Raw genomic sequence first — 23,145 nt, 5'->3', positions numbered from 1 at the left:
ATTTGCAATTAACAATTAACAGCTACTCAAATCATTCATTATGACTGGCTAATGGTAAATTTGTTATGGAAATTGTGCGTTAAAGTCTTTTAAACGAGATTCTGGTGATTCCTGCTGACTAAACATGAAAAATAGTCCAAAGAAAAATGTAATTCTTTTCATATTTAAACTGATCTATTTATAAACAATTACTCTTAAAGGAGCTAAAACCAAACATTGAATGCGTTCAAAAGCTATGATCGAAATTCAAGTTCATTAAACAAGGTCATTTTTATAAGCTAAAATGTATAGTAGAAATAAGAAAAAATAAATGATGTACAAAGAAATTATTAAGTTGTATGTGACTCTCTTCATTTCTTCTATTGATTTATTTCAGTTAACTCTAACTCTATTCCACATTAATTTTTAGTGTCTCCTTTATACAATAGTGCCTTATGCCATTAGATAAATGTGCAAATAATGCAATATTAAACTGATTATAATAGGTGAGATGATAAGTAGGGTACCAGCCCAAAATAAAACAAAAGTTGCATGCCAGGGAAAACCACAATAGTATTAACACATTCAGAAAGGCTAAAGATAGATATGAATTGTTTAGACATAATGAAAAGACGAGATGAACAATTTACAGACAATATAAATTCCTTGACAATATGAATCCCTTGCAGTACTCCCTTGAAGATCAGACAAGTAATCATTTATAATTTTTTTTTTGCGGCCGATTCTCTTCCTACAAGCAGATGGTGCTAAAAGACGCCTGAGAGTATAATAATTGGTTACCATAGATACAGTCTACTTGAAATATAAGGCAGACTACACTTAACAGTGATGCTTCTTATCTAATGATAGCACTTTGTGTCATACTTGAAATCCTACAACAATTTGTACAGAATTTACATTATCATCCCTCACCTTTTAACATACGCTGAATTTTATTTCAACATTACTTTATAAAAGTGACATAAAAATAAAAGGGAAAGTATGAAAAAATAGCACAGTTTCTTTCATAGAACAGAGCTTCAACAAAAAACTTTATAAACAAAAATATTAGTTATCAATAAGAAATTGGACTTCAGTATTTGAAAAATAACTGACATTTGCAAACATCTCGTGCACTACAATTGACAAATATGGTAATTTTTTTTTTACAAAAAAAAAAACAATTTTAAAAGTTCAACTGGTTAGTAAATATAGTTTGTAATGATATATTCTATTTACAAGATAAATATATTTACGTTTATTTCCCACATTCATTCTCTCTTTAATAAATAATCTTGTAAATTTGATCATTTATATGTCATCTTTACACCCACAATAAATCAAAATTGAAACTTAGATTTCAAAATTACATTGAACTTTGTTTTTCATGACAGACATGATTGTAAAATAAATGCAAACATTAAATTCTAACCATTTTCAACTTATTTACAATCACAAAATAATCTTAATGAAAAGGGTTTGTTACAGAGAAACAAGTTGTAATATACTAATAATAATTATAATTAATAATATTAATAACGTCATGTTTTTCTATGATTAATCAGAAGAAAGGTGCTTCTTGCTCATTTCATAACTTCTTTAATGAAGGCTCTTATCCACAATTACTACAATAACTAGCTAGGAGTAGTAATAAGCACTTTACCTTGAATAGACCATTTGCAACTATTTTATTTGACACAAAGCCATTAACAGAAATGGATTACAAAATAATTTTTTGTTGTTCATAAAAATAGAAAGAATATTAACAATAATCATTGATAAAATATCAGTTTTTTCGTAGATTCTAATTGCACATTCAATAAGCAATTCTGAAAATAAAAACCAAAATAATTTTACGAGGCAATTTCCCTTCCAAACGCTAAAAACTAACATTGGAATAAAGAATAAAATGTTATGACTGAATTATACACTATGCTCACACCTAAATGATAAGAAAAAGCACATCATTTGTTATCCATCTCTGATTCAGTTCATTATTTATTGTTATACAACGCCTACTTAGCTTGTTGTACGCGAGCAAATGGGAGACTAAATGTCAAACATTCGTACCGCTGCACGCATGACGTACCATCCAAAATGTACCGTTGCACAGCTTTAGAAGGTGACGTCACAATACGATTTTATTCATTGCGCTCAGTAAAAATGAAGGTGCAATACGTGTATAGCCTGCTGGCTTTAATGCGCAATGCTGCCCAAAAGTCATGTGTGCTTGTGGGATTTTGCTTTTCGCTTTCAGTATTTTTGCTCCCTTTTCATAGATTACTGCAGGGAAATTTTTTTTTCTTCATATTTTCGCTTGATTCCAAGGCTTTGTACAACACAAATAGCGAATATTCTTACTCATGCAATGGTGCAAGAATTCGCATTCGGTGAAAGAAAGAGACGCTCTATTCAACTCCACTAACGCCTCGTTAAATAGAGCATCTTTCTTTCACCTTATGCGAAATCTCGCACCATCGCACTCATGCCTATTCGCTATTTGTATATTGTATTAAAAAATATGTGAAAAATAATTTTCAAAGGGTATATTTGAAACTATGGTAGAAGTCAATATTTTAGTAGATAGATATTTTTACATTTTATATTTTTACAATTCAGCATAATCATGAATCATTGTTTTTTCAGTAATTTGATTTTTTTTTCATTTGCAACAATGACCATAAAAGAAAATGTAAATTTTGTGATTTTTTAAATGCAAAATTAGTGAAAAGTAAACTACCACAAAATTTCAGCTACTCAGTATTCTGTTCTAATATCAGCCAGACCTTTACGGGAAGTTAATGTAATAAAAATAAATACAGAATAAATTGCCAAATAAAGAAAAATACGTCAAGGAAGAGTAAGCTAAAGGAATTACAAGTGTTAAAAAACAAATATCAGCAATGTCACAAAACATTAAATAGTGTTTGGTCTCTAGGACTACCTACATGTACATCAAAATGATAGAGTTAAAATAATCTAATATTGCACTATAAAACAGACCTAATCCATACAAATGGGAAAAAACTATCAACTACTACTCTAACAAATAATATTAAAACCTCATGATTTTCATAATGAACATAACAGATTATCAAAATAGATATTTTGATTCTTAAAGTTTGATTGAGTTGCTATATATTCAATACCTACAGGAATGCTCTAATATTAGTAAATTAGACATAATTATGCAGCAAATAAAATTTTGTTTGAACTTTAATCCTGAAAGGACTGGGGAGACTCATCATACAAAAAGAATTTCCATTTAAAGGAGTACATAATAGCCTAAAAATCACTTTTTTTCTAGTGGTTTTGTAGTTCGTGGTGTAAAGAATATGTGTGCCAAATTTTGGCACTATCGTGCAAATGTCTGCAAAGATCAGAAGGGGGCAATCTACCCCCCCCCCCCACTTCCTCAATTCATGAGAAATTGCCTAATCTTTTTTTTTTAGGATAAAGGATATTGATCAATTATGCAAATACTAATTAGATAAAAAGTAAGTTAATACACTTGACTTCTAAAATCTCAAGGGCTACTCATCATACACAAGGAATTTCATTTGAAGGAGTACATCACAGCCTAAAAATCCATTTAAAATACAATCAAAATGCACAAAAGCACAGGTTACGATAACTTTTTTTCAAGCAGTACTGCATTTGCAACATCCTATAATGTTATAAACATTCTGAAGCATATGTAATCCACATAATACAGTACATCAAATATTATCTCTATGTGGTATAAATCATCATATATAGACTTCTCTGGACTATTCAATAATACATTGCAAATTACTAATTAACAATTGAAAGAAACCAAATGAGTGACATGAAAGAATCAATGAAATATGAGTGAAAGCTACAAAGTCTGTAGACTGGTATAAAATACTTCTCAAAATTGAGAAAGAGAGTCAGATTTTGCTCAAGGTCCAACTCAATATAGCACTTTTTAGATTTACACCTTATAAGCCCATTAACATAGAGGGAATCTGACCTATGTAAAAACTAAGAGATGTTTTTCAGTACTAATAATGTTTTTAGTGTCTGGAATATCTATTCAGGTTTCTTTTATTGTATGCATGTACGTCCTTGTGTTCAAGAATGAAACTAAGTCATAATAACATTGTCTTTAAAGATTTATATTGTTTTTTGTTTGTATATTGCAATGATTTATGAGGACTTGTTTCAGATGTAAACAGGATGTCAGCCAGACAAAATGTTCCTATATGAACACTGTGGTCTATAGAGAGAAAAGCTGCTCTATTGTCTTAAACTGTACATCCTTTGTTCATTTGGCATACACAAGGCATCCATACAGATAACTGATAAGCTTCAAAGATCCAAGGTGAGGTCCAATGGAAAGTCTTCCTTCAAGCATCAGTATACCTTGTATCCATAGTCTTCAATTCAGGCAAATTACCCTGAAAAAGAAATAAAAACAGTCAAGTGAAGCAGGGATAAACTGAGCAATATAAAAGGGAAAATGCATTCTTACAATTTAAGATACAGTGCTCCCAGTAACTAATGTTCATTTGGATCTTTTTAATCTTTCTTTTCTCATTTCGAGTTGTCAATTGTTTTTGTTAACATTATGCCATCCACAACATAATTCTACATTATTCCACAACATACAGTATACAGTGTGTCCCAGAAAAAAAGGAAACCAGGATTCCCATGTCTTCAAATGCAAAGGAATTATGATATTTAATTTACATCAACATAAAATTCAGTTATTCCTCTCCATTTTGATACCTAATATGAGACGAACACTCCTTGCATTCATAAGAACAAATTTGAAATTTTAATGTCAAAATCAGATTGCACAGAAAAATTGGACAGGATTGGTTCATGATGTGACGGCCATGCATGTTCCATGACTTGCTCATTAGCATTTTTTGTATTCTTTGTTAAATTTCTCTCACTGATATCTGAAATGAGAGTAGATTCAGATTCGCTTTTGAGTTTGTGGGCAAATCGTTTCTGGCATGGCTCAATATTTATTGTTTGTAATCTGCCATGTGTGAACGATTTGCTAAGCCTTTGGTCTCAAATCAAAAGCGAGATTCCACTCTTATAATAGGTGTCGAATTGTTAAAAACATATTGAATAATTGTGAAATTCTATCTCTGAAAACAGGTTTCCTTTTTTGTGGAACACGCTGTATATGAAAACTTAATTTCTTGTGTCTATCAATCTTAAAAGTAATACTTACAGTGAGTAATCTGAAGGTCCGAGTGGTGAGGGGAGTGCTGTTTAGATTCAGATGGTTGAGTTTTTTAAGGTCTACCAGACATCGCAATCCGTCATCTGTAACCTGAGTTTCACATAGGTTCAGACTCTCTAACTCATGCATGTGTTCTGTGATCAGCTCCAATCCACGATCACCAAACTAATACACAAAAGACAGTTTGAAAGTATATACAATAAAAACGATGGAAGTTAATCATCTATAAATTGAGAAACCACAATTTTCCAGACCAGGTTCTGCAAAACATGCATTCCAAATTTTCCTTGGCCTCGTCCTCAAAGACGGAGGTTAATCCTTGGCCTCGAATGCAATACTCAGGTCAAACCCAGGAGAATTTTAGGAAGTGCAAATGCCCAAAGTTGTCAGTTTCTGATATTATGGGAACTACAAGAGAAAGAGAGAGTGGACTATAGAGTATGCCCATCAATCCGTATGTGTACACCATTCTTTCTTACTTACTTTCATCTCTTTTGTATTTTGTTCTTGATTCCAAAACCAATTCATACAGCTTCACTGACAATAATGTGACAGAGACTTTGTTTTGTCACAGCATGTTACAAGGGCATTTCAACATTGTTACAAAAAACTTTTCAGGTGGTTGGGTGAAAGTATTTTATATATAACAGTTCTCACATCTGTTTCTTGGGATGAAACTATTAACTTTTTACGACAATGGAGGATATAATCCTCAACAATATTCTAGGCTCATAAAACCATAGACGAATAATCGCAAGACAATGAGTGCAACATGAAATTCCAAACGCAAATTTTTTCTGGCTGCATTAAAACTAATTCAAATGCAAATTGCAGTAATGGAAAGAGAAAATGTCATAGCTACATGTAACAAAGTTTCAAAGTGATATACCCTTTCACTTTCTATCAAACTAGAGTGAAAACTTTGACTTTTCCTCAGCCTTTCGGATTGTATGAAAATCAAATTGTCTGTAGACTCCCCGAAAGTTTGATTTTAAAAAAATCAGAGCACCTGAGGCAAAATTCTAGTCATCAAAGCGTCAATAATAAATAGAGGGCAAGTGTTTATGTATGGGTGGGTGTGTGTATATGGACTATAGTGTGCATGGACACGTATATGAGCATGTTTTTAATAGCCTGATATTTAAGGATACAATCTTAAAGTAATTGCCCAATGGACTATTTGTAAATGTCTTTGTCCATAGATTTGTAAAACAAGTGGAATGCCTCTGGCAGTCTCACCTGCATTATGCAATTTGATATAGCAGCAGTGCTGACTTTGAAAACAGCTAAATATGCATAATTATTCAAAAGAAAAAATTCATATGATAATAACATCCAATGTCCACTGACCCAAAATGACTTTTGACCATGATCATGTGACCGTAAGACATGTGCAAAACCATCATTCATACTTGATTACCCTAATGTCTATGTTTCATGAACTACATGTGTAGATCCATAAACTTTCTATGTTATGATGCCAATTCAATAAATACCCCCAACACAGCCAAAGTTCATTGACCTTAAATGACCTTTGATCTAGGTCATGTGACCTAAAATGCACACAGGATATTCAGGGATACATGGTTACTCTTATGTCCAAGTTTCATGAAAGATATCTATAAACTTTAAAGTTATGACAATTACACAAATACCCCTAAAATTATCAAAGTTTGCTGACCCAGGTAACCTTTGACCTTGGTCATGTAACCTGAAACTCAGGCAGGATCTTCAGTGATACATTATTACCCTTATGTCTAAGTTTCATGAACTAGGTCCATATACTTTCTAAGTTATGATCACATTTCAAAAACTTAAAGACCCAGACCAACGCTACATGTATAAGTGCAATTGACAAATGGGAAATATGTAAGCTGCAAGGTACAACAGTGTAATTTTTATGCATATTCACCACTACTTTGCTAAAGGAAACTTAAATTAATGCATTTCAGAGAGGATTTGGACAAAAGGCTTTCCATAGCCTTTCTCCGGCCTCAGGACCGTGACGTCATGTTGTATAAGAAGCATTGTGATTCCATAGGCTTGTACACCGAAAAAAAGGGGTTATTTTTCTGCTTTTCAGATTCTGAATTCGATTTTTTTTTAATTTGCACAAAAAAAATGACAATGACAATTATTCAGTACTCAAATGGATGGAAACCTAAAACTCTTCACTAGATTTTTGTGATTTCTTTTCTGTTATTAATGGGCCTAAATTGCTATGTCAGGAAAACTTGTTACACATAATCTGAATGCAGATATAATTCGAAAGCTGTGCCACACAAGCAGGAAATATGGTGAAAACTAGTCAAAAGCCAGAGATTTCATCAATTCAAGCTTGCAGAAAAAAGATATTTATAATATCACTATGTGATAGAAGTGAAGAAAATAAAATACGAAAAAAAAAATATATATATAAAAATCTGAAAGGGGGAAAATCACCCACTTTTACTGTGCACAACTCTATGGAATCACACCGCTTCTAACACAACATGACGTCACGGTCTCGAGGCCAGTGAAAGCATTTAGAAGAAAGTCCATTTTCGAAGCCCAATAATTGGAGCAATTCTTAAGCAAAAAACTCTTCCCATGCAGTGGTGAAAATGCATAAAGCTTGCATTTCTGTATTAAGTAGTTTATTAAATTTCGATTGGTTTATGATTTGTCAATTTCATTTTTGGGTCCGGTCTGGGTCTTTAACCTTGGTTAAGATTTCAATATTGATTCCCCAAACATAGTCTAAGTTCATTGACCCTAAAAATGACCTTTGACCTTGGTCATGTGACTTGAAACTCAGGCAGGATGTTCAATAATACTTGATTACTCTTCTGTCTGAACGAAGTCCATATACTTTCTAAGTTATGATGACAATTCAAAAACTTAACCTTGGTTAAGATTTCAATGTTGACGACGCCGCCGCCGTCAGAAAAGCTAAAAGTGGCGCCTAAGTCTCGCTCTGCTATGCAGGCGAGACTAAAAAAATGCCCTAAGGTCTATTTTCAATAAGAATAAAAACATCACTGAGAGATGGCGTACTTTCATTTGAATTCTAACAGCTGAAGATGAATGCAATAACCATTACACTTGTGTAATATTAAAATGATAGCTATGATATTTGAGTATAATTCACATTACTGATACACTACACCTACCTGAGTAGACCAGAGATTGAGTTGTTTCAGATTTGGTAGTTTGATGAGTGTTTCAGCACATCCACTTGTTACATGAGTAAAGGCCAGGTTAAGACTCTCTAGATTACCCAATGGTCCAGAACTGAAAAGCTTGGCTACATCCACATCCGTTGATTTGGATGGAAGAGAAAGGGACTTTGGACCACCTTTTTCTTGCTGATGGGATTTTAAAAAAAAAAGATAGAGAGCAGTATTGAAAAAGCTTCATAGATTTACAGGTCTGTAGACCTTAATTGTAAAAAAAAATCACATTCTATATTTCTTTTGATCCTACTTTTCTTTAAAGTTTTGAAAAACATAGCAAATCATCATTCTTACAAGTTTTAAAAATCTTATTTCTGGGGAGGAAATCTTATTTATTGCCACTTTCACTTAAAAATCCTACTAGGAATAAAATCCTACTAATTGGTAGCTCTGAAGATGCTTTGAGCATCTAAACCCAAACAGTTAAGACTTATTTTGTCCTTAAATATTATTAAAAGAAGCAAGAAAGAGACAAATTCAAGTCGGGAAGTTAGAATGACATTAGCCGACATTAGCTGATGTGAAATGCCCAGGCTTGCAGGAATTTTATATGAGTCTGAGATCTTGCTTCTACTAGTTAAATTGAAGGATTTGGCGAATACTTTTGGGGACTTTTGTGAAATTTTTTAAGTAAAAAATTGGAATTTTCCCAATTTCTGGGGGGAAACTGCCCCCCCCCCCTCGTTATGTATGGCCATGTTATCAACTAAATACTGCAGAGCTACAGTAAAAAGATTAATCATTAGAGGATCAAAATGTGAGATTTTAACAACATTGTGGGGTGTGTACTAAGCTGTTTTCAGAACTACATCCAACAGCTTGAATAAATAAAGAAAACGTGTTAGTAATGTGTACAAAGCATGGGCACTTCGGGCACATTTACGTACTGTGTGTGAAGAATTTGTACCAATTTATCATACAGGATTCGTCATTGTAGTTTGAAAACTCTGTTATTGGAAAAAATATTAGACCTTGGTTATCATTGATTGGACTTCAACAAAAATATGAGCTACAAGGTCCGATTTGTCATCGATGTCTATGATATATTGTAAAAAGGAAGCCATGAAAACATTGCAACTGAAAATCATTATTTAGTGCTTCCAAAAAATAACAAATCAAGTAACTGAAAACACAATCCAATTGTCATTCCATCTACATGTATAGTGTGTTGAGGTCTAATCTAATTTAATATATATGTAATACAATGTTTTGCAATTAATCTCCTCAGGAGATCTATCAAATTGTGATTTTTTTTTATCAGTCACAAACTAAAATATTTAAAAATTCATAACTCTCCTATTCTATAATGGATTTTTAGCAAACTTTCACCAATATTTTTTCTATTTTCTGTGCTTTTGTAAAAACCAACTTTATGTCTGTTTGAACATAAGTAGAATATTAAAACTAACCAATTGTCTGAGAGCGAGTTGTCTTTCGCAAAGTGAATCATACATAATCTGACCCTCATCAATACTCTTAAGAGCTTGAATAACCTGCATCTCCTGCTCCTCTGTCTCCAATACATCAAGCTCTAGCATCAAACACAGCATCTATATTAGGAATACAATTAAGGGTTACATCTTATTTCTCTTGTCTAACAATTCAAGTGAGTGATGCAAAATTAGATTCATGTACTATACAAGCTTAATAATGTTTGCAATTATGTAATAATATGTAGAAATCGTTTATATTTGTCGCTTTATGTGTAAGAGAATTGTTGCTGGGCTAGCACCATAAACGTCTTTGGATGGTGGGTGTGCTCTACATCATTATTATTGTTATCATCATCATCTTCATCACTAGTACAACTACAACATATCATATCTTTCTATGCACTCTACTAACCTCAGTGCAAGTTATATTGCTGTTGAGAGCAAGGAGAAGGACCGGTTCAAAGAGACGTGGTGTTACAGACAACAAAAATCTCCTTCTTCTGCAACAACAGGAGATCAGCTTCTGAATCTAGATGAAACAAATAGCTACAGTTTATAATGAAGAGGTAGATAAAGCTATGATTACAATCACAAGGCAACTGCACACCTTATGAATGGTCTATGACTCAATTTTCGAAGAAACAGTATTTTGGGTATTTATAATAATAATAATAATAATACCGGTATATTTACCCAGGCTAAAATTGAGCCCTAGTCTTGGCAGTTTCTCTTGCAAGATTGTGCCACGTGTGCTCCATGGTTTAATTTTCACGAGGCTGATAGAATTTTATTTGTGACATGCAATTGACAAATCAGTTTGTGGAGTAACTTTTTATGACTAATACAAGCAGATTGATCGTACAGTATGCTTACCATGAGAGAGAATAGCTGTCCCTCATCATCACATGCAGGACCAGATGGACAATAAAGATCTAACCATCCAGCTTTACCATCACGTACACCACATACAGCAGTATGGACCTGAGTACAAATTGCAGTAAACACTGATTTCAGTCTGTTAAACAAATGTTAAATGTCACCATATCATTATTGATCTAGATCTGGTATAATTAATTAAACCTGACTGTGAAATCATGAAATCTTAGCTGAAACAAGCGGGATGCCTCTGGTAGTTTCGCTTGCATCTCAAAATTCAATATAACAGCGGGGCTGACTTTGAATACAACTAAGAAAAAGATGAATAATTATTCACAAAACACATCATTTATATGATGATACTAAGATCATTGACCCTAAATGAGATTTGACCTTGATCACGTGATTTCCGAGTTTCATGCAATAGATCCATTTACCTTTCAAGTTATGACATTTTAAAAACATAACCTTGATCATTAATGAATATAAGTGTTGATATCCCAAACATTGTCAAAATTAATTGACCCTAAATGACTAATCACCTTAATCATGTGACCTGAAACTCATGAAAGATGATCACTGATACTTGAATACCCTTTAGTATTCATTGTCTGTATTCTCAAATCAAAGATATTTCACTTGTTTGTTATTAAAATATTTTTAGTGATTGTGATATTCATCTCTGAAAACTTGTTTCGTTTTTTCTGGGACAAGTTGTATAGAACATAAACCTTCTATGCTCAATAAAAAGAAAATATACATGTATATCCTTTCTTCTCTCACATTACAAAGCATCAAAGCATTTTAGTAATGATCAATATGGAATTATGAAACTATTTCCCCATTCCCTCTGTAATGCTTTTCTCTCCAAGTACTGTGCAATGTTTTAAAAATTGCTTCTATCCCCATCACTTATAATATCATCTTAATCATCATCAGTATCAAGACATCTTTACTCCTACAAGATTTCCAATACATCCTTTACGTGGCTTTGTTGAATAATAAACATTATAATGATTAAAGTAGCTTCAGTAATACAGTAAAACCCCTTGAGTAAAACTGTCAATGATTTTCTTTTAATACACATCACCACCATGTACAGTATAGTAAAGAGATAATGACATCATTCATCACCTTACCAGAGGGAAAATCCTTATATTTTACTCTTATCTCTGGATAATCACTTCTTAATTACTCTCTAGTTTCTGCCACAAGCGAAAAGCCCAATGTATGATGATGCTCATGCTGTTCAACACTCGGTCATAGATTAAAATGAGAGACATTCATTGTGAAGCTTTATTTATTAGCATAACATATATTTTAGTTACCCATGAAGAAAGCCTTCTTAATGAAGCTCTAAACAGGGAAGTTCACCAAGTTGATAAGTTGGTTTTAATTAGCAGAAAACTAGAAAAAAATATTGGTGACGGTTTGATGAAAATCCAAAGAATAAGAGAGATATGAATTAATTATTTTTTGTTAAACTAATGTAATATGCGAGCATGCCAAGCAGCTACCCATAAAGTAATAAAAAAAATTCTAAATCATTTTTTTATTGGAAAATAATGAATACAAATATATTTCTTATAAAAGGAGGCATGGAATGATGTGTCTGATGACATATCCCGTGCACAAATAAAATAACTTATTACCATTCATTTAAGAAAATTACATTTTAGGGAACTATATCAAAGGACATATGGTGGAGATGCTCTTATGTGATGTCACAAAAGCCAAACTTTAAAAATTAATATATCTGCTATTCTTTGACAGATTTTCATCAAACCTTCACCAATAATTATTTCTGATATTTCTACTTTTAGTAAAACTGACTTATCATGAGGGTAAACTTCCCTTTAAAAAAACTCTTGACAATGAATCAATTTCTTTGCTCTTTACCATTCAGTTTCCTTACCTCACATCGATAGTCTGATGCAAACCTGCTGATAATGTATTTCAGTCTCCTATATAAAAATGAAATAAAAGTTTTAATTATGATTTCATTTTGATGTCAATAAAAATATTGAACATATTTGAGAAATAAAGGATTTAAGGACTAAACAAACATGAAAAATGGAATTATATAATTCCATTCTGAATTTTCTATAAACAAATGATCCAAAGAAGTAGAACTTTTGACCAAGGTTTACATGTATGTATAATTTTAGGGCCTCTGCTCTAAGACAACTAATTTCATTATGCTATATTTTTTCAATTCAATTTAATTCAGTTTTTTCTTTTATTTTTATTCAATTATATTTGTAATCAACATAACTGAATAAAAAAAAAACACTAAATTAAAGGGGAAAAAATGTAGGAGCATGCATATTACAATCAGAGCTGCCAATCTTGTGCAAGCAAAAAAAGGAATCATTATGGCCAAAAAAAGGAATTTTGATAGGAATATAAAAAATGTATTTAGAATGCCCAGATATACTAGGTCTAAATCTAAACACGCACACGCATGTTTATTAAGAGACGCAGCTTGTTTTGGGGGGAACTGAAAATATATCAAACACATTTTATCAATACAATTTTTTCAAAATAAACAAATTTTATCAAAATCAGCTGATAACAAATAGTTAAGTTATTTGATTTTGAAGTTTAGCAATATTTTGTGAAAATGGTGATATGCATGTCATCACAAATATTTAATAGGTGGGTTGATGATGTCATATCCCCACTATCCTTATTCTTATGTTATTACATGGAATCAAAATTGTTACATTTTTTCAAACCAGTGTGAATAATATGTCTCCCTTCTATTGAAATAAGTTGCAGCAAAGAATATCTAATGAACTAAATCAGTTGTCAATTCAATATTTGGGTCCTTGAAGGGAAACTATTGAATAAACCTAATTTTATATAATAAATACTGAAGAACAAGTGGGGAAATGACATCATAAGTTTGCTCATTGAATATTAATGAAGACATGCCTAAAACTGTTTCACCGGAATAATGCTTTAAATTGCAATAACTTTGATATTCCTTGACTGATTTTGATCAAATAGTCATTCTTTTGTTCGTCTGATTTTTCTTTATCTGTTCAAACCATGTATTGCATTCAGTCTAGAGTACCACTTTAAACGTGCTTCAATTATAAAGTTTCAGATCAGAATATCAAAAAATTTCTGCTCACGCTTCGCACCCGCATGATAAAAGTAGGAAGATATCAAATTACCCATAATTTTCTTGATTTACAAAACATAAATGGAATTTCCCATTTTTAGGTCTGAAATCTCAATTTTGTTTGCGCTCGCATCAATTGTATAGTTATATACCTATCCTGATAATCCTGTTCATGATTAGAAAAGTGCTTAAGATGTCCCAATTTTAGGTCTGAATCTCATTTTTATTTCTGCTCGTGCTTCGCGCTCGCATCAATTGTATAGTTATATAACTATCCTGTTCATGATAAGAAAAGTGCTTAGAATGTCTCGTTTTTAGGTCTGAAACCTCAATTTTGTTTCCGCTCACGCTTCGCGCTCGCATCAATTATATAGTTATATACCTATCCTGTTCATGATTACAAAAAGTGCTTAAAATGTTCAGTATTTAGGTCGGAATGTCAAATTTTTCAGCTCGCCTTCGCACTCGCATTATTTGATTGTTGATACATATCGTCTACATGGGTAACTGCAAACAGTCCTTATAACAGGTTCCTTTCGATCAGGCCAGAGCGTATATTAAAAATATCTGCTTGCGCTGATCGCACTCGCAGTTATTATTTGTTACATACGCATCTTGTTCAGGACAACAAACATTGCTAAAAATGTTCAATTTTCAGGACATAATACATGAAATTTCCACCAAAAAAATAGCTCGCGCTTCGCGCTCGAATTATTTAATTATATATATATATATATATATATGTGTGTGGGTGTGTGTGTGAGGGTGTGTGATGGTGTATGAGGGTGTGTGGGAGGGTGTGTGTATGTGTATAAAAGAACAATGGAAAACTCAATTGTGCCCCCCACCTTTTAGGAGAGATTTCAGCACCCCCACTGAAAAAATCGTTCCCAGGTCCCTGTGATGGTGTAATGACCTATTACTGATTTGAAATATAACCTATACATGTGTAATAATCAAGCTGTAAATCACAGAAGCTATCGGTAACTATAATAGGGCTACAAATTTTTATATTCTCCTTATATGTTTCTTGACCGATAAATTTTATTCATACACTTAAAGAGATGAAATTGTTACACACTGAATTTGCTCACTAATTCATGAACAAGTAAGGTTTTCGGTACACAACATGAGCTCAGTGACCTTTGACATTTTACCTTGATACTCAAACAAATGAAGCGCCTCTGGCTTTGGTCATGTGACCTGAAACTCGCATGAGATGTTTGGTTATACTTGATTACTCTTATGTCCAAGTTTTATGAACTAGATCCATACACTTTCAGAGTTATGATGGTTATTCAACAAATACCCCCAACATGGCCAAAGTCCATTGACCTTGGTCATGTTACCTGAAACTCGCACAGGATGTTAAGTGATACTTGATTACTCTTAAGTCCACGTTTCGTGAATCAGATCCATTAACTTTCAAAGATATGATGGTAATTCAACAGATACCCCCAACATGGCCAAAGTTCATTGACCTTAGACCTTGGTCATTTCTAGCATCCAAATTACCCATTAAACTAGTTTCTACTAAACTGATTTCCATAAAACTAGAATTAGATGAGAACAGGGTCTTACCAATCTGTTTTGAGTGAACTCAATTACCCCCCCCCCCTGACAAATCAGTGAAAATATTAGGAAACAATGTAAGAAAAATATACTCTAAATCACATGAGAAACAAGCAAATTACAAGGTCCAATACATGCATGTAACCAAGCCAGCTAGCTACCTAGATAAATGGACTAAGTGTCATCACTTCTCTCGGTTTTGATTGGTTTGTTTATCAGAAAACAAGAAGGAAGGAGCACCTCACTAATCAGGTCAGACAATTACGTACGAATCAGTAGAACACTAGAGACAACTAAAGCAACTATTTCAGGGAAAGTGGTCTCTGGGGCACTTTAAAGGTAGGCACAAAACACTATTTGGAATTCATGCTTCATTTTCAGTAATTTCCCAATACCATGCATTTGATTCAGTACAAGGGAGCAATTGACCTATCTTTTCACATTCCACTTATGATGAGTGCCCTTACATGTAAATGTGCCAATATTATTTCATAAAAAACATAAGATTTACAGAAATGTAATAAATGTTTAAAGGACAAGTCTACCCCAACAAAAAGTTGATTCAAATAAAAAGAGAAAAATCCAACAAGCATAACACTGACAATTTCACCAAAATCGGATGTTGTTAAATAAGAAAGTTATGACATTTTAAAGTTTCGCCCAATTTCACAAAACAGTTATATCCACATCCTTGTCGGTATGCAAATGAGGAGACTGATGACATCACTCACTCACTATTTCTTTTGTATTTTTTTATGTGAAATATGAAATATTCAAATTTTCTCCCTGTTGTTGTGTGAAACAACGATTAATTTCTCCCTGAACATGTGCAATTAGCATTGTTTAATACTATATGGTTCAATCAAGTTGGTCCTTATTGTCAAATCTGTAAAAAAGGAAATATTGTATAATTCAAACAATAAAAAACAAATGAAATAGTGAGTGAGGGACATCAACTGTCTCATTTGCATGTCACTGAGTTGTGCATACATGTATCACTGTTTTGTGAAAAATAAGCAAAACTTTAAAATGTCATAACTTTCTTATTTTACATCCGATTTTGATGAAATTTTCAGCATAATGCTCATTTGATTTTTATCTATTTATTCAAATCAACATTTTCCTGGGGTGGACTTGACTTTTAAGAAACACATTTTGGTATCAATTCTCAAGATAATTTCATTGAAAATGGATTTGCAAATATGTTTGGTAAGACATGTAGGATTTTGACATCTGGATTCATTCATTGCAGTCTTGCCTTACTTTGATGGAAGTCAAAATTTACATCACTGCAATAAATACCTGGCTACATGTACTGACCCGGGGGGGGGGGGCACTCAGTATATAATGCATAGTGGGTATGTGACGCAGAGGGGACCCCCATTTTTACACTCAAATTTCCATTCCAGGGCATAGCATTTTCATCTTATAGAGAAAAAGAACTAAGAAAGTTGCTCCGAAGCATAGCAATTTCTTCTTGTCCAGAGAAAGAAGAAAGAAATCCGCTCCAAAGCTTCGCATATTTTTCGTTACGCCATACCGGTCGCATTGATCCGCCACAATGAGCTGCAATTTTGGTGAAAAGCGGCCGCAGAGCGCTGTCCGACCATCGCCTCTGCGCGAGCGCACCCGGCGCCCGTGCTGCTGGGCTAGCTGCATACACGTATGCCTGTTCCATAAGGATGCACATTCAGGCGACCCGTTCCAAGGACCCCCGTTTTCACAAACATTTGTAGTTCCGAAGCTCGTTCCGAGGGCCCTCCTTTTTACAATAAGTCCACTCCAAGGCCCCCGGTTTTTGTCTCGCCCGCGGCACACACCTACCACTTTTTTGGTCGAGCACCCCCCCCCCCCCCCCCCGGGTACTGACTATCCAAGCGTGAAGACTTACTACATAATGGGAGAAGATACTCTTTTCGGACATATACATGTATAAACGGTTATGCTTTCATTACATATTTTTCTTTAAATTGGAGAGTTGTGAGGTGTCAAGTGTTTTTTACTCACTCGGATCTTGTTGCTATGGGAACACTCTCAGTGGGGTGACAAGTTTCGCGCAAAATTCGAAACCGCAGTGCAGGCATTCTACACACAGTGTGTGCAGTAGTGCGCTCAAAATGTGCGAAGATCGCTTCCCAAAGAAAAGTTCTGTCCTCACTTACACTAAAAGCGATCTTGAAAACTACATCGCGAGGTGGTTTTATGAACCAGTTTGGAAGATCTCTTCCAAGATCGGTTTAACCCTTCTCATTACACGTTAAACTGGCTTCCACTAAACTAGTTTCTAGTGAACTAGTTTTAGGAAGGTAGTGAGAACGGTGTCAAAATGACCTTTGACAAAAGGCAATTCCTTTTTCTTCAAGGGAAATCCCACCCACATAAGAAGTTGTTTCTACTAGAGGAAAAAGAAAACTTTAATAGACCATATTCTCTTTACAGTTATAAAACTAGTTTTATAGTGGAAACTAGCTTAACATGTAATGGGAATGCTTGAAGCAGTCATGAAAGTGATTTTTCAAACCAGTTTGGAAACCCACCTCATGTGGTTTTCAAGACTGCTTAAAAATTCCTAAAACTAGTTTAAGCATAGGTGAGGACACACTTCAGGAAGCAATTTTTGCTTATGATGGGGCATTACTCCACACACTGTAAGTACAATGTCTACGCTGCGGTTTCAAATTTCACACAAAACATGTCACCCCACTGAGAGCATTCCCATAGCAACAAGACCATCTCACGTGTGAAGTGGTTTTGAAAACCTTTTTTGGGAGGCTTGTGTCATCACATCGGGTATCGCGTCGAGTCGGGCAATTGGGTAAACCTGACCATTCGAGAAAAAGCCCCCTAAATTCATGAAACGATGGTTCCAGTTCACACGACCATTCAATAATTTTGCTATCATTTTCACAAAGCATCTGGTAAACTGTACCTGACTTTTCCGACAATTTAGGGTTCCTTTTACTCGAATGGTTAGGTAAACTGGACCCGCGTTTTGGGAACTGAGGGGGCCTTTTTCTCGATTGGTTGGTTATATACGTGATTGCCCGACCCAATGTGACACCCTGATGTGATGGGCACTTTAGCAAAGCAACCTTCCAAACCAGTTTCCTGAACCAGATTCCAATAAATTAGTTTTAGGATTATAATGAGAACGGGGTCTCAGACAATGTGAGAGTTTGAAAAATAGGCAATCAGAAAGTTGGAATGTTTGTTTAATGTTGTAAAAATTGTTGATTACTTTGCCCATGGAGTCTTCATATTGGCTGTCATAGTAATGTAAATGTAAGGCAAGGACTACTCTTCCAGTTATAAATACATAAAATGGTTCAAATGTCTTTTTTTTTTCAAAAGTTTTACTTCAAATATAATTTTCCTTCCTGGGGACCTAAACACAATATGGTTATATTTTGTTTACTTACCCAGGAGAATAGGTACTAAGGTAAAACCCTCCTGGTAATCACGTATATGGCCTACAGGGAAAGTTGCCCTTCCCACTTGTCATAATTTACTTTGTTGCCAATTTGACATTCATAGTCTTTATAGGGAACTCAATTTTAAATCAGCCATAGCTTTTTCATTGCTTGTCAGATTTCTTTCAAACTTTCACCAATCTGATTTAATTTTTTTCTCTCATACATTTTATGACCAAGGTAGGATTCCCCTTTCACAAATTATTTTTTTTCTCCACTTTTGCAAAATATATGAGATTATGACCCAAGTAAGAATATATTCAATCTCAAAATTGAACAAACAAAATAGCTAGAATATCATAGGATTTTAATGCAGACCCCCCCCCCCCCCTCCTCCTCCTTTAAATTAAGACTTGCTCCTACTCTGTAAAAATTAAGGTGGAAAATACCTAGAAAATAATGTATGTCATATAGTGATGAACATTCTTATTTAAATGATAAATTGAGACGATGTGTTTGTACATTAGTCCCTTTCATTACTTTGTTTCTCATGTTTCAGGTTGGAGACTTCCTGTTACATATCATACCAACATGATAAATATTACATGCATGTAATATAAAGATAAAAATCTAAACATTCTTCATTCTAAACCATTTTGAAATTTGTAATCTGAATAGCTTTAATAAAAATCTACAAATAAAAGATGAATGCTTTCTATTCAAATACAGCATTATATTGTGAAGAGCTTAAGAACTGATTTGTGTCAAGTCACACAAATTGCATATACGGTATATATATAATCAAAATTATACTTGTGTCACTGGCATAATTAACTTCAAAAATGTGTCAAAGATAAACTGCTGCGGAGCAAGAATTTAACATCACTCACAATAATCTGCTAAACTGCACTAAAAAAAAAAAACCCACATAAAATACAACATACCAGCATCAGTAACCCTACTTGACAAAGAAAAACAATGCTAGAAAATTATACTTACGACGTGAGGGGCCTGTGCGTCATTGCCCTGTAATTGAGACGCAGAGAGAAGAGAAAGGTTCAATAAAAACAATGCTGATGATGGTTTGCGTGCAATAAAAATTGAGTACACTTTTATAGGTATAGTATCACACATAGATAAAGGAATAGAGTAAAATACTGGTATAATACAGTAGTGTTTAAACTGATCAAGGAATGACATATTGTATGTCAGATATTGAATACCATGATAGGTTATACATCCTGACCTAGGAGTGATATTTGCTTCATAACGAGCGTTATTCAATCTCACACACATCTTGGGATGACACACTTTAACATTCACAACCGGGGTAGGAAATAATTTATATATTTTAGGGGGTAATTATTGCCACATTGGAGCACTGAATGTTGGGGGCTATTCCTTTTATTTCAAGGGCTACTTTTTTGTTCAATGAACATTTATGCTGTAAAAACTTAATACAATATTGATTTTCTAAATATTCTTGAATATTGATTTTGGCTGATCTTGACTGATTCTAGAAAAGAAGGTTGCCCTAAACATGCAATTTGGGACACTCTAGGGGTGATCTCAATGGCCATAATTAAGGCTAAATCACCTGTCCCCCGCAATAGCTGTTCACAACATTTTCTTCATGCATGTCTCTATATGGTGTAACCAATTACTGTGTAGAATATTAATTGAAGCCATCTACACAAAACTTGACAAGGAATCTGACAATGAAAGAAACTGCAGCATCTACAAATAAATACTGACTGATTGAAATCATAAATACCCATGGTGATATAGAAATAGACTTATGTTATGATAGTTTAATGACAAATAATGCATATATGAGTGTGTTGTAATAACGCAGCATGTACTATTAAATGGGTATTTAAAATATCGTCGGCGTTCATCCAAACCGTCGAACCAGTCAATTTTGGTCCAAAAAAAAAAATCGATTTTGAGAGTTTTGCAGAAAATGAAAGTACAAGTCCTATTCTATACATAACTAAATTTTTATGCAGCAATTTATTTTGAGATATGAGGGGATTTTCACGGCGATGCCATACTAATTTTTACTAAAATGCGAAAATCCCATTGGAAACATGTACTGTAACAGAGTGATACGTTTTGACTGACCGCGATTACAACGCGTGCGGTCAGCCAAACCGTCGTATTGGCAATGTATTGACTTTGATTGTGAAAAGCAATACGTTTTGACAGATCAGGTGCATTGGAATCGCGGTCAGTCAATACGTTGCATCGCCTTTTCCCTATGGCGTTTTTGTACAGGGAAAATCTAAGCGGCTCAAACCGAAATTACAAGCATGTAGCTCTTTTGCGATATTTTCTCCGATCCTTTAAATAGTTTTGTGTAAAAATAAGGATACCAATGTCAAGCAATTGTATTAGTCTTTCCAACAATGTATTTTCCAGCAATGAATATATTGTATTAAAGGCTGGAGAACTAAGTGTGAAAATTATAGTAAACTTTGAAGTTGATTTTCTCTGAAATAGGTTTGCACCGTCGTATCTGTGATATGTGCCAAACATGAGTGCTTTTGCTTAGAGTTGTGTGGGACAGTTGGTCCCTAGTCTGTAGTGCAAATCCTTCACTCGAGTTACGGGTCTGAATGTGGAGTCTATAAATGTGTACTGCTGGTCCTCTCCCTCGGGATTGAAACAGCAGGTTTCGTATATGTTAGCCTTTGCGGGGAGACCCACTTGTTGATCAAAGTTTCAATCAGGGTCTGTGCCTGCAGACTAGCTGGTCACTACTGCCTCTTTTCATTTCCCATGCATTACATCTACATGTCAATCTGTAGATGTTGTATGTATAATCAAAGCAATGGCCACTACACAATCATGTAAATGAACCAGGGGAATACGTGGATAGAATAAATTTGCAATCAGACGGAAACCTCCTCCTCTTGTACACTATAGCAAGGACAATGTATGGATAGCATAAACTTGGTGTGTCTGTAAGCAGAGACTTGATTTTGAAATTTGTCATGTACCAGCGCGCGACACTGGCACTGTTCCGAGGGTCCGAGACAAGTAAAAATTACTGTCGGACCAATAACTTTTCAGAAATATCCAGATTTACTGGTCTGACATGACCAGTAAAAAATATATCAAACTAATATAAATGTAATTTTCTCCTCTATAGTAAATTATTAAAAATGGCTTTGGCATCTTTAAAAAAAATGGTTTTCCAAAATTGAGGAATGGTTCTCATGAATTATGTTGTGTGTGTGTATGTCTGTACTGTTTGTTAATACGGTTTTTTTTGGGGGGGCTATAAAAGACAGCAAAATAAACAAGTTTTTCTTTATTTGGGGGGACCAGTAAAAAATGGAAAAACTGGGTATCTACTGGTCCGGCATTAACAAGTCGGACCAGTAGAAATAAAGGGTTAGTGTGGAGCCCTGCATGTACCATATATGTCTAGAGTTGAGAGTAAAATCCAGACCCCTACGTCTGTGTCAAACAGGCATAGTACATCTAGTCTCACTACTGATAATGCAAAAACCAAAGGTCTGTGCCTGTAGACTAGTTATTGCTTCATCAGATCAGTGAATATCAACTTTGAAAGGTTTTCTCTAGAAGAATGTATTTTTTATTATTACCTATACAGGGCATTTTAGCAGAGCTGCCAAGACCAAGTTGTATTTTGCATTTTCAGTATTCTTATCCCCCAAAATCAGTATTTTTACCGTGTGAGATAAATATTTTGTATTTTTCCCCAAAAAAGTGTATTTCATAATAAAATGCTTGACGCACTCTCCCATCCCGGCACTCAAGCTGCATGCAAGCTAAAATGCGCACTGCTCTTGCAGATGAAAAAAAAAAACCCATTGAAATTTTGGTGTATCTCACCCTGGTTTTTACAAAATGATTGAAAAATAAAACAAGTTACCTGAAATTACATTGATCTAATAACCATATTTGTGTACGTTTTATGAAATAGAGACATATAGAGATGATTTTTCTCAAAAAATTACGATTTTGTTGTACGATTTTTTTTTTTTTTACAAAAAACGTATTCTTTAAAGAAAAAACGTACTGCCGTATTTTGGTTGCAAAAAGGTACAAATATGGCTAAAACGTACTGGTTGGCAGGTCTGTTTTAGCTGATGAATATGTCACATTTCGCTTGCTACTTTCAATCCAAGACCAACAGGGTAAACATTTGCCATGTTGCCCTCTCCGGGCTTTGTCCATAGGAATACTGTACAAAAAAAGAGGGCAATATTGGCCATATTTCTGCAAGTGCGCTTGCGCAGTAGGAGCTGATTTTGATTGCTAATTTCAATATTTG

At 34.1% G+C, this 23,145-nt stretch overlaps 1 protein-coding gene across 1 annotated transcript in view; it reads right to left on the bottom strand.

Moving 5' to 3' along the window:
• Positions 1 to 1,513: 1,513 nt before the first annotated feature.
• LOC129253712 (C-Maf-inducing protein-like) overlaps positions 1,514 to 23,145 on the bottom strand; it is a 56,287-nt gene continuing 34,655 nt past the window's right edge. The window contains exons 10-17 of the mRNA XM_064095553.1: positions 19,839 to 19,865; positions 12,643 to 12,691; positions 10,725 to 10,832; positions 10,264 to 10,380; positions 9,828 to 9,968; positions 8,356 to 8,550; positions 5,192 to 5,368; positions 1,514 to 4,400 (exon numbers count right to left, since the gene is read on the bottom strand). Coding sequence (XP_063951623.1) covers positions 4,350 to 4,400; positions 5,192 to 5,368; positions 8,356 to 8,550; positions 9,828 to 9,968; positions 10,264 to 10,380; positions 10,725 to 10,832; positions 12,643 to 12,691; positions 19,839 to 19,865 — 865 coding nt within the window. The 3' untranslated portion in view covers positions 1,514 to 4,349. The remainder of the gene's footprint in view (positions 4,401 to 5,191; positions 5,369 to 8,355; positions 8,551 to 9,827; positions 9,969 to 10,263; positions 10,381 to 10,724; positions 10,833 to 12,642; positions 12,692 to 19,838; positions 19,866 to 23,145) is intronic.

The sequence above is a fragment of the Lytechinus pictus genome, chromosome 2 (genome assembly GCF_037042905.1).
Source record: "Lytechinus pictus isolate F3 Inbred chromosome 2, Lp3.0, whole genome shotgun sequence".
NCBI classification, from domain to species: domain Eukaryota; kingdom Metazoa; phylum Echinodermata; class Echinoidea; order Temnopleuroida; family Toxopneustidae; genus Lytechinus; species Lytechinus pictus.
The sequence above is the reverse complement of the archived record's forward strand: the minus strand, read 5'-3'. Positions and strand labels throughout refer to the sequence as shown.